At 47.5% G+C, this 16,251-nt stretch overlaps 1 protein-coding gene and 2 pseudogenes across 1 annotated transcript; 2 read left to right on the plus strand and 1 right to left on the minus strand.

Moving 5' to 3' along the window:
• The first annotated feature begins 1,985 nt into the window (after positions 1-1,985).
• Positions 1,986-4,323, plus strand: LOC136469484 (protein DETOXIFICATION 49-like; annotated as a pseudogene).
• Positions 4,324-4,779: 456 nt separating this feature from the next.
• Positions 4,780-8,479, plus strand: LOC136472768 (C2 and GRAM domain-containing protein At1g03370-like; annotated as a pseudogene).
• Positions 8,480-13,581: 5,102 nt separating this feature from the next.
• On the minus strand, positions 13,582-14,579 carry LOC136472769 (probable E3 ubiquitin-protein ligase XERICO). The gene has a single exon (XM_066470475.1). It carries the CDS (start codon positions 14,441-14,443, stop codon positions 13,967-13,969), a length of 477 nt encoding a protein of 158 aa, XP_066326572.1. The 5' UTR covers positions 14,444-14,579; the 3' UTR covers positions 13,582-13,966.
• Positions 14,580-16,251: the final 1,672 nt, after the last annotated feature.

Below are 16,251 nucleotides of genomic sequence, written 5' to 3' on the forward strand. Positions count from 1 at the left end.
TTGGTACGGAGTACATCATTAAGTTCGCAACATAGGCCCTGTTCGGCTTATCTCATATTCGGCTTGTTCGGCTTATTTTTTCAGCCGCAACGGTATTTTTCTCTCACAACAATTCAGCCGGAACCAGGGGCGGATCCAGAACGGGGCTGCGCCCCGGGCTGAGCTGCTGATTCACGTTCAAAACAGTCTGATCTTGCTTCCTAGGCCTCCTTTTGTCTAATTAAGATCATAGTTTTTTAGGCTAAACACCACATATGTTACAGGGGCTACATGGACTCGCCCCGGGCTACAGCCCGGGCCCTGGATCCACCCCTGGCCGGAACAGTGTTTTCAGCTAGTTTCAGCCAAGTTTCAGACCAGCGAACGGGGCCATAAACTGGAAGTGAGAAGTGACTTGAGTAAATAATCCAGCTATATATATACATGTCAATTGTCAAAGGAGTACGAACGTAGGAAACCGAAATGTCATTTGACAAATGCATGAAAATTGGAAAAGGGCATCATTTTTTCTTGTCAACACAAATGTTTGCGCTGGTAGAATTTACTAGTTTACTTGTCTTGGCGTCTGAAATTTATATACTATCTCCGTTTCAAATTATAAATCGTCTTGACTTTTTTTTTTTTTGATATATATAGAATTTGCTATGTATCTAAACATTAAAGTAAATTGTTTGGCAACTTTGTTAACTTATTGTTGAACTTTCATTTCATTTTATCAGGGCAGCTAAAGTAACTGATTTTTTTGCCAGCTTTTGCTCTTAGCACCAGCAGTATACAGGCCAAAAGTGCTAAAATTTTGGGTCGAGGCAAATTGACAAAAGTAGGCACATATTGTGAGACAAACTTTCCCTCTCGTCAACACCAAACCAAGAAGTCCTCTGAATGTTACCTGAATTTTGCATCGAACCTAAAAAGCGCTACTATAGTAGTACCAAAAATCGTCGAAACATGCCATTTTTTCACACCTGAAGGTTTGGCATTTGCAGTAATCGGGCAAACACAGCTTTGCCTCTTTTACACAAAAATAGTGCCGATAGCCGTCAGTTCGTTGCAGAAAACCTGACGAATTCCTCCAAAAGCCCCGCGGTTTTAAAAGGAGTCTTTTACCCGTGTGCCATTATGAAAGTTGGGTCTAACCTCCACGTCACTAAAAAGTTCGAGCATACCTGTATGCCCAAGTCGAACTTGATTTTACCCTCTGTGCCATTCCGTCCAGTTTTGGTGCTAACGATGGTTAACTGCGCGGAGAAAAGACCTGAATGCCCTTAGACCTGAATGCCAATGACATGTGGGCCCACGTTCATTCCTTTCCTCTCACCTCCTCTCCGACGGGGAACGGCGCCGCTTTTCTTCCACCTCCGCCGCGCGCGCGGCCACCTCCGCCCCAGCCTCCTCGCCGTCTCCCCCTCCTACTCCTCGCTCGACTTGGCCTGCACCTACGCGCCCTCCGAGACAAGCCGAGCGCCATGGCCGGGGGGAGCTCGTCCACGCGCAGTCGCGGTCGCTGGAGCGGAGCTCGTCCGTGCGTCGCCGCAGCGGCCGGCGGTGGCTGGGGCGGAGCCCTCGTGCGTGCCGCGGTGGACAGGCCAGGGAGGAGCTCGCCGCGGGTTGCTCAGGAGTCCGCCGACACGGCAGGTGTCCGCGGCGGCGCGCCATGGGAGGAGTTGGCCGCATCTCCTCCACATCGGCCGAGTGGGCGTTCTGGCACTCCAAGTCGGCGCCGCGTTCGCCGGGACCGTGGGCGGAGCAGGCCGCGTCCGCGCTGGTACCGAGGGCGGAGCAGACCACGCATGCGCCGGTACTGGGGGCGGAGCAAGCCGCGCGGGCGCTTTGGCTGGGGCAGAGCCGGTGGCGCCGGCGGCGGCGCTCCTCGCAGGGCCGGCAGGAGCGGGGCTTCGTGGCGCTGTCATCGCGTCGAGGCCGTAGCGGCGGTCCGCGCCAGGTACCTTCCCGCGGCCGTGGCTGCGCCTGCGTGCCCGCGAGCGATGGTGGCGGCCCAGGCGACGCGCCCGCTCGCGCTGGACGCGGCTGTGGCGGCCCAGGCGGCGCGCCTGCACGCGCTGGACGCGGTTGCAGCGGCCCAGGCGGTGCGTCCTGGCACACGCGGTGGTGGCACACAGAGCGGCGAGGGCGGAGGTGAAAGACAGATAGAGGAGATGTGTTTGCTGACAGCTTGGTCCCACATGGCATAGAGAGAAGCAAGAGGGTAGAGTCATGAGAGAAGGACATTTCAGACATTTTTTCTACCTGGACCCGCATGTAAGAGCTTTCAAACGACCAAAACCAAACAGATTAGGGACGAAATGGCACAAAGAGTAAAACAAGTTCGACTTAGGCATACAAGTACGCTCGAACTTTTTAGTGGCGTGGAGGTTAGACCCACCATTCATAATGACACACACACATAAAAGACTCTTTTAAAAGCAGGCGGCGGCGACCCCAACCGCGGGGAAGGGCCGAGACGAGACAAGATTCGACATCCGAGAGGGGGAGGAGGGGAGAGGAGACAACACGAGGCGCCGAATCGAATCAGGGAAAGCGAACGGCCATCGCTAGTCTAATCGAGTACGCGTCACTAGTGCGGTGCGGCGCGGCGCGGCGCCTTCTTCCCCTTCCTCGCTCCGTTGGTGTGTGTGTCGTTGACGAAATCCCAAGTCCATGTGGGAGGTTTTGACTTGATCCAACCAAGAACGCGCGTTTCAGCCGTAAAATACTGGGATATCTAACTATTTGCCACTCTTATGGTGGCTACCTCTCCATTTGCCAACTTTATCGTGCTAATTACAAAATTGCCCGAGAAAACAGTAACCTTGCTAATATTTTGCCATTTTCGCTGACGTGGCACGCCACTTCAGCGTACCAGCATGGAACTTGACGTCCCCGTGTGCGTAGCTAAACGGCGCTAGCAGCTCCCAGTCAGTCCCATCTCTCTGCTAGTGGAGCCCAGTTATCAGTTCTTCTTGCGCGTGAGGAAGCAGTCGAAGGTGCCGGCCAGGCGTCGCGCTTGGTGAGCTTCTCCTTCTGCTTCTGCTTCTGCTGCTGCCGCCATTGTTGTTCCCACTTGGTGGTCTGATTGGAAAAAGCTGCTCCTTCTGCTTTGCCAACATCACCGGGTACTCCGTGCTCTCCGGCCTCGCCATGGGCATGGAGCCCATATGCGGCAGGCATTCGGCGCGGGCAACTTCTCGCTGCTCGGAATCACCATGCAGAGGACGGTGCTGCTGCTCATCGCAGCGGCCGTTCCCATCGGTGGCCTGTGGATGCACATGCGGCCTCTCCTCCTCCTCTGCGGCCAGGACACCGGCATCGCGGCGGTCGCCGAGACCTACATCCTGGCGTCGCTCCCGGACCTCGTCCTCCAGGCGTTCATCCACCCTGTGCGGATATACCTCCGGGCGCAGTCCATCAACCTCCCGCTCACGGTCTGCGCCGCGCTCGCCATTGCCATCCACCTCCCCATCAACTACGTCCTCGTCACCGTCCTCGGCCTCGGCATCAGGGGGGTGGCATCCGCCTCCGTGCTGGCCAACCTGAACCTCCTCCTCTTCCTCCTCGCTTACATCTTCTTCAAGGGCGTCCACAGGCGCACCGGCGGCTTCGTGCTCTCCCGCGAGAGCTTCCGCGGCTGGGGCGATCTCGTCAGCCTGGCGCTGCCGAGCTGCGTCAGTCAGCGTCTGCCTCGAGTGGTGGTGGTATGAGATCATGCTGCTGCTGTGCGGCCTGCTGCTGAACCCGCAGGTCACGGTGGCGTCCATGGGCATCCTGATCCAGACCACGTCGCTCATCTACATCTTCCCCTCCTCCCTCGGCATCGGCGTGTCCACCCGCGTCAGCAACGAGCTGGGCGCGAACCGCCCCGAGGAGGCGAGCCGCGCCGCCACGGTGGGGCTCATGCTCGGCTTCGCCTTCGGCGGCTTGGCCTCCGCGTTCGCGTTCGTGGTGCGGAACGTGTGGGCGAGCATGTTCACGGCACGGTGCGCATGCTGCTGGTCATCGGCCGCACGGACTGGGCGTGCGAGGCCAAGCGCTCGAGGCAGCTCACCGGAGCCAAGGACAGCGACGACAAGGCTGGCGGAGACGAGAAGTCGCGCCTGTTGCTTGGTGACACGGACATCGAGCAGCTTTTTCCAATCAGGCCACTTGATCTTATTGTTACTGGTGCTTGCTGTTTGTTTTCTTCCTTCTCGGTGGATGGATGCGGATATAGATCGGTGGACAATGCACAATATATGTGCTAGCCAGCAGGAGTTAGTCCAACGTGCAAGGAAAAAACTGCAGACGAGGGAAGGAAGGACGTTGTTGACATGGCAGCACTACACATGAGCTAGGACGAGAAGAAGAAGAGGAAGACAAGCAAGATGGCACCCAGCTCGGACGCTTGTCTGCCAAGCATCTTATCTTCAGAGTTTTCCGACACACACACGCATGGTTTCGTATACTCCTAGTATATTCTGACATGACAACAACAACGTGAACAAGAGAGAGGAAGCTAGAGCAGTGTAGTGCCTGCATGGACGTACACAAGCTAGATGATGGATCCACAGCAGCTGCTTAGCTTAGGCGTCCGATCCATCCACCATCAGTTCTGTACCGTACTGTGCTTTTGGTCAGCGGAGACGGACGGGCGCCGTTGGTCAGCGGAGACTGAGGCGTTAACTTCCACGCTGGCGCGCTGATATGGCATGATACGTCAGCGAAAATGGCAAAATATTAGCAAGGTTACTGTTTTCTCAGGTAATTTTGTAATTGGCACGATAAAATTAGCAAACGGAGAGACAGGTCGGGGCTTGCTTCTCTTCCGTCCGTCATTTGCTTTCCTGTTCCTGCCATTCGCGTGTGGCTCTTCTTACCCATTCTTGCTTCCGTCGTCTTTGCTGCGTGTAAATCTGATCTGCTTGTGTCTCCGTGTCACTGGGGATTCTTTACTTCAAGTTGGATTTGGCAATGTCAACGGAAGGAGCGTTATTTGATCTGACTTGGTGAGAGTTCTTGCTGCTGCTTTGGTGCTGGGACTGGACGGCGGATTGGAGAGCGGTCAGTGTCTCTTGCCGATTTCTTGGGGGTAGCCACTGTTCTGTTAATTTCTGATGCGGAGTTTCGCTCAGGATCGGTAAAGGAGCGATCTTTGATCGATTTCTACGCTTCGGTTGGTGATTCCTCTCCTTCTCTACTTGGGGATTTCTGCCAAGGGGAGTTTCCTAACTGGTTTGGGTTCAGTTGAGCAGCAGAGATGAGGTTGACTGTTCGTGTGATCGAGGCACGCAACCTGCAGGCCATGGATTCCAACGGTTTCAGCGATCCGTACGTGAAGCTGCAGCTTGGGAAGCAGCGATTCAAGACCAAGGTGATCAAGATGAACCTGAACCCGACTTGGGGTCAGGAGTTCAGCTTCCTTGTCGGCGATGTCAAAGATGTGCTCAAGCTTGATGTCTATGACGAGGACATCCTCCAGATGGATGACTTCCTGGGCCAGTTGAGGGTGCCATTAGAGGATTTGCTGGCTGCCGATGACTTGTCGCTCGGTACCCGGTGGTACCAGCTTCTTCCCAAGGGCAAAACCAACAAGACGGTCGATTGTGGTAATGATGCACATTCATCTAGTTTTGTTGCTCATTTTTGTTTTGTTTTGTTATGTTCAGCCATGCATCTTTCTTTGTTCATAAGAATTCACTGTTTGACTTTCTGAGTCTGCATTTTGCTGGCTACCTAGTATAACTTGCTGCGAAGTACAATAAGATCTAGTACATAAATTATTGCTAATGTTGTTATTCAGGAAAAGTGATCATCACTTCGTTTTTTTCAAATTTGTTTTCACTTTTGCAGGGAAGATTTGTGTCTCAATATCGTTAGAATCATCTGGAGCCTCGCGATCATGGTCTGAGGACCTTGGAGCCAAAATAACTGATATACAGAGACTATTCATTGTCAAGCCAAAGCACAGCTCCATCTATTGCATTTGTTTATCGAGAAACTGAAACTTGTAAAGAAGACGATGAGTATTCTGTTAGATCCTGAAATCCCTGCAGAGGATAGAAGTAGTGAAGTTACTGATAGAAATCAAGCTGCTGCAGAGGACAAGCCAAATGGGAATTCTAGTGCAGCTTTGAATGGAACTGAAACTTCTAGTGGTAAAACAGATAAGTCTGATAAGCTATCATTTGTTGATCGTGTCTGCCAAATATTTGCTAAAAAAAATGGCGAGACAGTGCCAACCTCCTCTGAAAGCTCTGAGGCTTTAAAAGAAGTTCAAGAGGAAGCAAGTGGATGTGAGCTTTTGGAGAGTCAAACTGATAATGTGTGCCCAGAGACTCCATTCAGTGAACTACTGAAATCTCTTGAATCACGACATGAAGGAGTCGAGATGCCTGTAAATCTACAAGGAATTCTTGTTAATCAGTCGTATCTTGCCTCACCTAGTGATCTGAATAACCTTCTTTTCTCACCAGATTCTGATTTTAAACAAACAATGGTTGAGCTTCAAGGCTGTACTGATTTCAAAACTGAACCCTGGAGGCTTGATAACGATGGGGACTCCTTGAAGAGAGTGGTAACATACACAACTGCACCATCAAAATTGGTTAAAGCCGTTCGAGCAACGGAGGAACAATCTTATTTGAAGGCTGATGGAAAAGAGTATGCAGTTTTATTGAGTGTGAGCACTCCTGATGTTCCCTGTGGTACTTATTTTCGGACAGAAATTCTTTTCCGTATCATGCCAGGTCCTGAACTTGATTCTCAGCAACAGACATCACATTTGGTAGTATCTTGGCGCATGAATTTTCTTCAGAGTACTATGATGAAAAGTATGATAGAAAATGGAGCAAGGCAGGGCTTGGAGCAAAACTATGCACAGTTTTCGGATTTACTATCACAAAAGATCAAGCCTATTGACGTAGAAGGTTCTGGGTCTGACAAGGAACAGGTCCTGACCTCTTTGCAAGGGGGCGAGGAATCTGATTGGAAGATAGCATTTCTGTACTTCTGCAACTTTAGTGTCTTATCCTCCCTTTTTGTGTCTCTTTACATTATTCTGCATGTTCTACAAGTGAATCCAAGTGCTGTTCAAGGCCTTGAGTTCCCAGGATTAGATCTGCCAGATTCGCTCAGTGAAACTATCATGGGTGGGCTGTTGTTTCTTCAGGTACAGCGCATACTTAAGAATATTACATGCTTTGTTCAAGCAAGAGGACAAAAAGGTAAATTGTTTTTTTCTTTCCTTATCTTCAGTGCTATCTGATTGCATCTCTAGCATGAAAAACAAAATAAGGATTTGAAAATGGTGTCTGTTTTTTTAGCAATAAAATTGTCTTTTAAATGCAACATACTTGAGGTTTTGAAATGATTGTGTTTCCAATGATGTCATCTGATCTGAACAAGGTAACCAAGGCTGTGATCAATGAAGGTTATTTCTGGTGTGCGCTACGAACCTCCAGAGCTGCTCACCTGTGTGTGTGCGGCACAGGGGGGGGGGGGGGGGGGGGGGGGGGGGGGGGGGGGGGGGTGTCAGCATGATCGTGGTGCATCTGTTTCTGTTGGAAGTCTTATAGAGAGTTAGGGGCTCTAGCCTATCAAGTTTCTCTTCTTCTACTAATGAGCAAAAACGTTTATAGCGCCATGGCTAAGCCTTGCAGTGGGCAGCCTGTCCACCTGGGTTAAAATTCGCGTACCTCACCGCTGGTTATGTGCCCACCTCCTGGAGGACTGCAGCGCTATGGACTCCACGTTCACATAAGCGAGATAACGCGCGTGAGGCTTCCTGTAACTGCATGTTTCAGTGAAAGAAAGGACAAGATTCTCCCTATTACAATAACAGAACGAGTTTTAGTTAGAGGACGAAGTTCAGGTACAGTTGAGTTTACCTTGAAATTGATGTAACCAAAACAATGATACTCTACTTGAGATCAGCTTCTTAAAATGGACCTTCTATGTCTGGTTACATAAGAAATCACAAAACTTTTTTTTTTAATGAACTGGAGGGGCTCGCGCCCCTACAGGGAATTTATTAAAACTTTAAAAACAAAGTTCAGGTACAACAAAATTAAAAAACAAAGGAGGAGAAATCACAAAACTTCAGTTGTTACAGTTTTTTTTCTCTCAAAAAACTTATAGAACTAGCGCAATAGCTTGATCTTCTTGGAGAAAAGACTACAACAGTATGACTTGCATTTTCTGACGTATGCTTTTGGATTTTATATGCATGAATGTGATATATGTCTACTTTGTTCAATTTTTTCCTCATGTAGGTGGTGATCATGGTGTGAAAGCAAAAGGTGATGGATGGTTGTTAACAGTTGCTTTAATAGAGGGATTATGCCAGATTGTCTGTTTCCACATATCACCTGGGAAGTGTAGTTGACCATGCCATTGCAAAACAGAACAAAAGCTTGAATAGGGACTAGGGAGTAGTACAATCTAAATTTAAAACCACCTAGAGGAGATCAAGTCAAGAACATCTCCTTTTTTTTTCTCCATGTGGGAAACATGCGCCACCTTTATTTTTATCTTATGCTCTTTATACTAGACATGTTATTGTAACAGAAGGGCAACATCATTTAAACCAGCTTGTCAGAGTCTCTATTTTTTTTAACGAAATGTCTGTTAGATGGAGTATTTTCAGCTTCTAAATTACTCGATGTAATGATCTTGAAACATATTAAATGCTTCCTTTATCAAAAAAGAATGCTTGTCATTTGGTCAATTAGTCAATGGCATGATATTCCGCAATCCTGTGCTGTAAAATGGTCTAGGGGTAGCTATGTGGAGACAAAAAACAGCAGCAGGTCCTTCCTAATCATATGACCTGCTGCGCCGACTTTCTCCATACCTGGGTCCAGTTTAGTTTGCAAAAAATTTTGCAAAATTTTTCACATTTCCCGTCACATCGAATCTTTGGACGCATGCATGAAGCATTAAATATAAATAGAAAATAAAACTAATTACACAGTTTAGACGAAATCCACGAGACGAATCTTTTAAGCCTAATTAGACTATGATTGGATACTATTTGCCAAATAACAACGAAAATGCTACAGTGCCCATTTTGCCAAAAAAATTGGAACTAAACTGGGCCCTGGAAGAAAAGTAACACGGCACATCTGACCTGCTCTCCTCGTGACTTTTTGCAGCTCCACATAAAGTACCAGATCGAGGACCTCGCTCCAAAGCAAAGAGCAAGCAATGTCCAAGTCTCCCTGGGAATCGAATGGTCAAAGAGCACCAGGCACCAGAAGCGAATCGAGAAGAACGTCTTTTCCAGTTCGTCCGCTCGCCTGAAGATGTTCAACTTGGCGTCGAGGGAGCTCTCGCACGGCGCCAGATAGGCGGAGCAGCATGGCCTTTGACGTCTCACCCACTGTTCTTGTGCATAACAACACTACCGATCAGTGACTGAACATTAGCATTCCCTGACTGTACATGGAAAGCTTGGCTGAAGATTGACAGACAACAGCAACAACCGATTCTGATTCAGTGATTCATGCCCATCCTCCATCAGTTTTGTTGTACCTGATCGATCAAGCATCAAAGCTGATGTCTGCAGCGTTTGGATACTAACTGGTGTACCACACATTGGTTCGTTCCAGCATAGCCATGAACGTTACTTGGGATATTTATTACAGAACAAGGTTATAGGATAGCTCAATAGACAATGATGTAGCTGTATGTTCTGCTTGCAAGTTGTTCTCTGTTGTAGTGGAATGAATTGCCTCAGATAGGCTTTGAATTGAATGGTTCTTTGGTCACAACACATGTTGGAATTGTACGAAGTCCACGTCCGAGAATAAGTGAAGGAACAAAGCTGTGGAGTTTAGCCTTATTAGTTATTGTTACAGGCAGGGAGCAGGCCTAAATCTGTTCATTCATGGCGGCGGTTCAGTTGAACGCCGATCAGGAAGAAGAGGGGCACTGCACTGTTATCCGGCCGGCGGAAGGAGACGTGACACTGACACCGAACCGAAACCGCCAGAATCCCTGCTGCTGAGCATGAAAGGGACCAGACCAGCGGCACCAGCCCAGGTCTTCTTGTTGTCCAATCCGAGCGAAGCTGGACTGGTGCGAGGGTCACGGCGTCACGCCCATGCCCGGAGACGTCGCTGGTGCGGTGCCTGCCAATGCTGCCATTGATTTGCTTCGCTGGCCTCCGATCCAAGAAACCGACCGGTGAGGCTAGCTGCGGCGGGCGCCGGGCGACGTGCTCTCCATCCCTCGATCAGATAGATCATCAGAAAGGAGCACGCACGCCATGTGACCTGCCATAAACTAGGCGGTGGCTTTCAGCGGCGGCTTGTCTGCTGCTGGCCAACGCCCAACGCCCCCCTTCGTCTCTGCCACGCAGATGCGTGCTACCTCCGTATCTAAAAGAATACACTACGGTATACATGTCAGGTAAAGTGCTTCATATTTAACTAAATTTTCAGTAAATAATATTCACATTTATAAGTCCAAATCAATTTTATTATAAAAATACATTTTTTTAATATTTATATTTTTATCTATAATTGGTATAGTAAAATATGATACTATTTAAGAATTGCATTTTTTTTTACCGTGGGAGTAATAAAAAAGATGCCCTCTGTCTATGGGTCTGTTTGGCATAGCTCCACTCCTAAACTTCAGTAACTCCATAAAAAATCCAGCCAAACACCCAAACTCTGAAACTCTATGGAGCTGCCGACTCCATGGAGCTGTAGTACAAATAGAGGTGGAGTTTTGGAGCACCTCTTTTACAGCTCCAAAACCACTCAATATGAACCTCCTCGTGGAGTTGGTGGGAAATTACCCACCACTGCCACCGATTACACAGAAAAACGGTTCGATTCTATTTCTCCCGAGCCCCCCGCGCAGTGACTCTCTCCCTCGCCGTCGTCTTCCTCCCCCGCTGCCATGGGTGGCCGCCGAGCTCCTCTGTGACCGAGCCCTCCCTCTCGCCTCGCCTTACAAAAGCACGCCTGAGCTCTGCAGTAGCACGCCGCCGCCGCCTCTGCCCTCCCCGAGCCCTCTACCTCTCTCCAGCACTTCAATCACCACCACGGCCGCCACGGCCGAGCGAACGACCGAGCTCTCGATCTCCTTATCAGAGCTCTCCCCCACTCCGATTTTCTTCTCTGTGGGTTCTCAGAGACGAGGTCTACTACTTCGAGCAGCTCCCGGAGGTGTCCTCCCGCACGAGATCCACTGCCAGGCGGCCACGGCGCGGGTGATCGTCACCGAGGCCTGCGCCGTCGAGAAGGTGCACGCCTTCGTCACCGAGCGCGGCATGCCCGTGGTCGCCGTCGATGGCGAGTTCGAGGGCTGCCTCCGGCTTCGAGACCTCATGGACGCCGCCGAGCCACTGACACAGACGAAATGGAGAGAAAAAGAGTAGAGGAAAAAAAGAAAATAGATTAGTCGCTGACAGTGGAACCCATATAAGCAGGGCAAGAATGACAATCTACCCTTAAACTCCTCTTTATTTTTTTTAAGAGCTGAAAACATCCTCTCAACCAAACACCTCCATCAGACAATTTTAACTCAACCTAGAGCTGGCTCCACTTGAAGTAGAGCAGCTCCACCCATGCCAAACGGGGCCTATATGAAGAAGAGAACGGAGGGAAATGCCGCGTCTCCCTCCTAGGGATGAAAACGGATCGGATACGAACGGATATCACTCATATTATATTTGTTTTTATATTTTTGTTCGGATTCGGACACGGATAGCGTTCGGATACATATACGAATACGGATTGACTCGGTTACGGATACGAATAATGAGTATCGAATACGGTATGAATCGGATTCGGAGAAGGTCGGATACAAATATCTATTCAGATATTGAGTAAAAGCAGCATATATATAGTTCATTTTTTCATTTGAGAAAGTTTGAACAAAATGTAGTTCAAATTTCACAAGTGTGTGACATGGTTTTAGAAAGTCTATATGAGATTCAAGAATTTGTGACTAGTGTTTGATAAAACTTTCTCAAATGGAAAAATGAGCTATGTAACAATTATAGATCTTGCTGAGATGATCAAACTTGGTATTCAGAGTTTTTTCATCTGAGGTCATTTAGTGTCTCATTTGAGCAAGTTTGACCAAGTCAAATTTGGTCAAATGAAAAAACAACACTTTGACTCTAGTATTATGAACTCTAAATGACTTCAAATTGGAAAGTTTTGAATACCATGTTTGTTCAACTCATCAAGATCTACAATTGTTGTTTTGGTCAACTTTCCATTTGAGATAGTTTGGATGGTTCAAATTTATGATTTTTAAATTTTGACGCCTACAAACTAGTTTTTGGAATCCTAGATTGTCTCAAATTGAAAAGTTTTGAATACCAAGTTTGTTTAGCTCATCAAGATCTACAATCCTTATATAGGCTATTTTTTCATTTGAGAAAATTTGAACAAAATGTAATTCAAATTTCACAAGTGTGTGACATAGTTTTAGAAAGTCTATATGAGATTCAAGAATTTATGACTAGTGTTTGATAAAACTTTCTCAAATGACAAAATGAGCTATGTAACAATTGTATATCTTGCTGAGATGATCAAACTTAGTATTCAGAGTTTTTTCATCTGAGGTCATTTAGTATCTCATTTGAGCAAGTTTGACCAAGTCAAATTTGGTCAAATAAAAAAAACAACATTTTGACTCTAGTATTATGAACTCTAAATGACTTCAAATTGAAAAGTTTTGAATACCAAGTTTGTTCAACTTCTCAAGATATACAATTATTGTTTTGGTCAACTTCCCATTTGAGGTTTAGACGGTTTAAATTTGTGATTTTTAAATTTCGACGCCTACAAACTAGTTTTCGGAACCCTAGATTGTCTCAAATTGAAAAGTTTTGAATACCAAATTTGTTCAGCTCATCAAGATCTACAATCTTTATATAGGCCATTTTTTCATTTGAGAAAGTTTGAAAAATATCCGGATAATATTCGTTTTAATAATCTGGATATATCCGATAATTATCCGGATTATCCAATATCCGCCAGATATCGATGATATTACATCCGTATTTGATATCCGCCTAAGATATCCGTTTTATTATCCGTATCCGAAAAAAATTACGGATAAGATATCTATTTTATTATCCGTATCCAAAAAAAATTACAGATATCCAAGTAACTATCCAGATAAATGTTCATATTTATTCGATCGAACAGACGGTCGAATAAATATTCGTACCGTTTTCATCCATACTCCCTCCACCCAAAATATCAACCGTCGCCTCGCCTCGTCTCGTCGCTAGAACATTCCAAGTCGGTTTCATTACCCTTCCTTTCCTTCCCCCAACAACTTCATTACATATAATAAATCCAACTAGTTTTTTTTGCCAAAAAAAAGTACTTATAATATTCCACTACCTGTCGTAGCACTTTTAAGGCCTTGCTCAGATAAGGGGGGGGGGGGGGGGGGGGGGGGGGGGGGGGGGGGCTAATAACTAACTTCAGAATTCTTTATTTCTTTTCTTTGTAATGCGTAAACAAGTGCTGAATTTTACTAGCTAACTATACTTAGTTAATACGAGTAGAATATACTCCTACTTCTATATCTCTATAGACAACAAAAAGGCATTTAAATAAAGAGCTTCGAAAAAGCAAAAGGGGGGATCAGCTTTGCTGCGACCATTTTTTTAATCTCTTCTCATCTCTTTGCATTTTTTTTCTCAAAGAAAGAAAAAGCCTGTACAATACAGACACTGCTGCGAGGTGCAGAGTGCTCCTACGCCTACATCATCAGAGCACTCCGTCGGTATTTACAGTACAGCACCAAACACGAGCAACCAAGACGAGAAGGAAAAAGAAAAACAGATGAACCGAAAAAAAAACCCAAAGACGACGAAAAGGAAAGGTACTACTACTCCTAATTGAGAGCTAATCAGGAGAGCCTCTCAATTCCTAGGCAGGGGCGCGCGCACAGCGGCAGGGCCACGCCGATCCGGCGCCCCCGGTGGCTGGACTGGAGATCCGTCCGTCTGTCTCTAGAACCGGACGAGGCGGGGCGCCGCGACGGTCTGGCGGAGCTCCTCGTCTGCGGCGGGGAGGAGGCGGTGGCGGCAGAGCGGGCAGGTGGCGTGGTCGTAGCCGAGCCAGGTCTCGAGGCAGGCGCGGTGGAAGAGGTGGCCGCAGGGTAGCCGGTTCACCACCGACTCCGGCTCGAACCGCACCAGGCACACGCGGCAGTCCGTCCCTCCCGAGCCCGCGCCGCCGCCGCGGCGCCGCCCGAACCGCGACGGCCGGAACCTGTCCGCGAGGGTGGGCCCCACGGCCGTGACCCTCACCGCCGCCTGATGCCGCTCCTCCTCCGCTTCCCACGGGGACGACGACGGCGCCGCCACGCCCAGGAAGAGCAGCGCGGCGCGCACCAGCCCCGCCAGGATCGCGACGGACGCCGCTGCGTTGTACAGCACGAACCCCAGCAGGCTGTCCTTGGGCGCCGGCATGCTCGAGATGCCCATCCTCGCGCGGCGGCTCCGATCCGATCCGTTGGATTGGGTGTGGGTGTGGGTGGGGTGGGTGGGGGGGAGGGGGGGGAACCTCGGGCACCCTGGTTGCAATTTGGGGCGAGAGGGGAGGTGGGTGGGGTGCGTGAGCGTGAAGGGGGAGATTGAGATGGTTAGTGGTGCTGGTGAATGTGGTGGGATTCAGTGGAAGGAGCTGGGCGGTGGTGGGGTGGGGGTAGCTATTTATAGACGCTTACCGGATTTTACTGACGGCTGGTGGCGGTAAGTAAAAAGACGCTGCTAGTACGCCACGCCGTCGCCCAAGCCACTTGTGGTGTGAATTGGGTTTGTTGTTTTGCACTCCCTCCTGATTTCAGGTATTTTCTTCGTACAACTCTTGCGCATCTAACTGTAGTAAGAAACTTGACGATAACCATGCTGTACGAACATTGTTCTTATCCAAGCATGTAGTATAAATCATTGGAGTAATTCACCTTATTTCAATCTACGTGTGTAGAGGTGGATTGGAGTGAAAATTAGTTTAAATTCTACTCCAATCTACTTCAACACATATGAATTGAGGTTGATACATGTGCATTCAAACAAGACATCACTTGTTACTACACTACTCCCACCATTTCGTAATATACACATGGCCTTTTGGCCCGGCTTCTCTTTGCCAATATTAATTCTACATTTTTTCCCGATCGAACTCCACCATTATTATAACCGTGCAACCACGCAAATAAATCCTGAAACTACTAGTCCATCTATTCCAAATTATAAGATGGTTTAGTTATTTAGATATATTGTTTTTGCTTTATATCTAGACATAATATACATAGTGCATGGCATAAAAAAATTATATATAAAAAAAAACCAAAACATCTTATAAATGGAGATGGAGGGAATAGTTCTACTGTCTACCTCCATTTTTGTGGAAGACGAAGATGTAGAAAGAAGAAATGGAGGAAGAAAAAAAGGACAGAATAAAGCAGAGCAGGAAGCAAACCTCCCCCAACCTTTCCAGGTTGCATCCGACTTGTTGCTGCCATCTCCTTCCGTCCTTCCTCCCATAGGCATTGCCGCCGCCGGTGACTGGAGGAGGCATCACAAGAGCGAAACTAGCACGAAAATTGACTGTCGCTTTTTTACTCAGGGATCTCTATAGCTACACGAAGCAAGATATATTTCGTTTGGAAACTCCGAATTTGAATGGGGGCATATGTCCCCGCTCCTTGAGGAGGAGGAGATGTTGTACATCCAAATAGTATCTAATTAATTCTAGCACCTCAGCTTCCTCTGTTCTAAAAAGAAAGTAAATATTGCTTCCCCGTTCCGGAAAAGCTTACGATCCTAGCTTCTCGAGACAATGTTAGCAGAGCTGAAAAATATCCTGTTACCCCTACTGAGACACGTCCTATCATCTGCAGTTATTTTTCATTTGCTTGTCATGTTTAGATTGCAAGTTTTTTCACTCTGTCTCCGTCATATCAAATCTTTGGACACATATATGGAGTATTAAATGTAGATAAAAAAATAACTAATTATGCCCAGCGCTATGAGGTAAGCACAGATAGCCGTGTGGACATAAATGAATGAGAGTGCAAGTGGGACCTACTGTACAACTACTCTATGAAGCTATAGTGGCATTCTTTGCCGGACATGATAGGAAGACTAGAATTACATGCTTATCCGGACAGAGGCAGTATCACTGTATTAATCATGAAATATACTTTTATAATAATTAAATCTATTTAAAGATATAAATATTAATAGTATTTTCTATAAATATCAATATATGGTATTTTCTATAAAGGAGC

The sequence above is a fragment of the Miscanthus floridulus genome, chromosome 8 (genome assembly GCF_019320115.1).
Source record: "Miscanthus floridulus cultivar M001 chromosome 8, ASM1932011v1, whole genome shotgun sequence".
Lineage (NCBI taxonomy): Eukaryota > Viridiplantae > Streptophyta > Magnoliopsida > Poales > Poaceae > Miscanthus > Miscanthus floridulus.

Coding starts and splice junctions, on each gene's coding strand:
- LOC136472769 (XM_066470475.1), bottom strand. CDS start 14,443: ATGGGCATCTCGAGCATGCCGGCGCCCAAGGACAGCCTGCTGGGGTTC.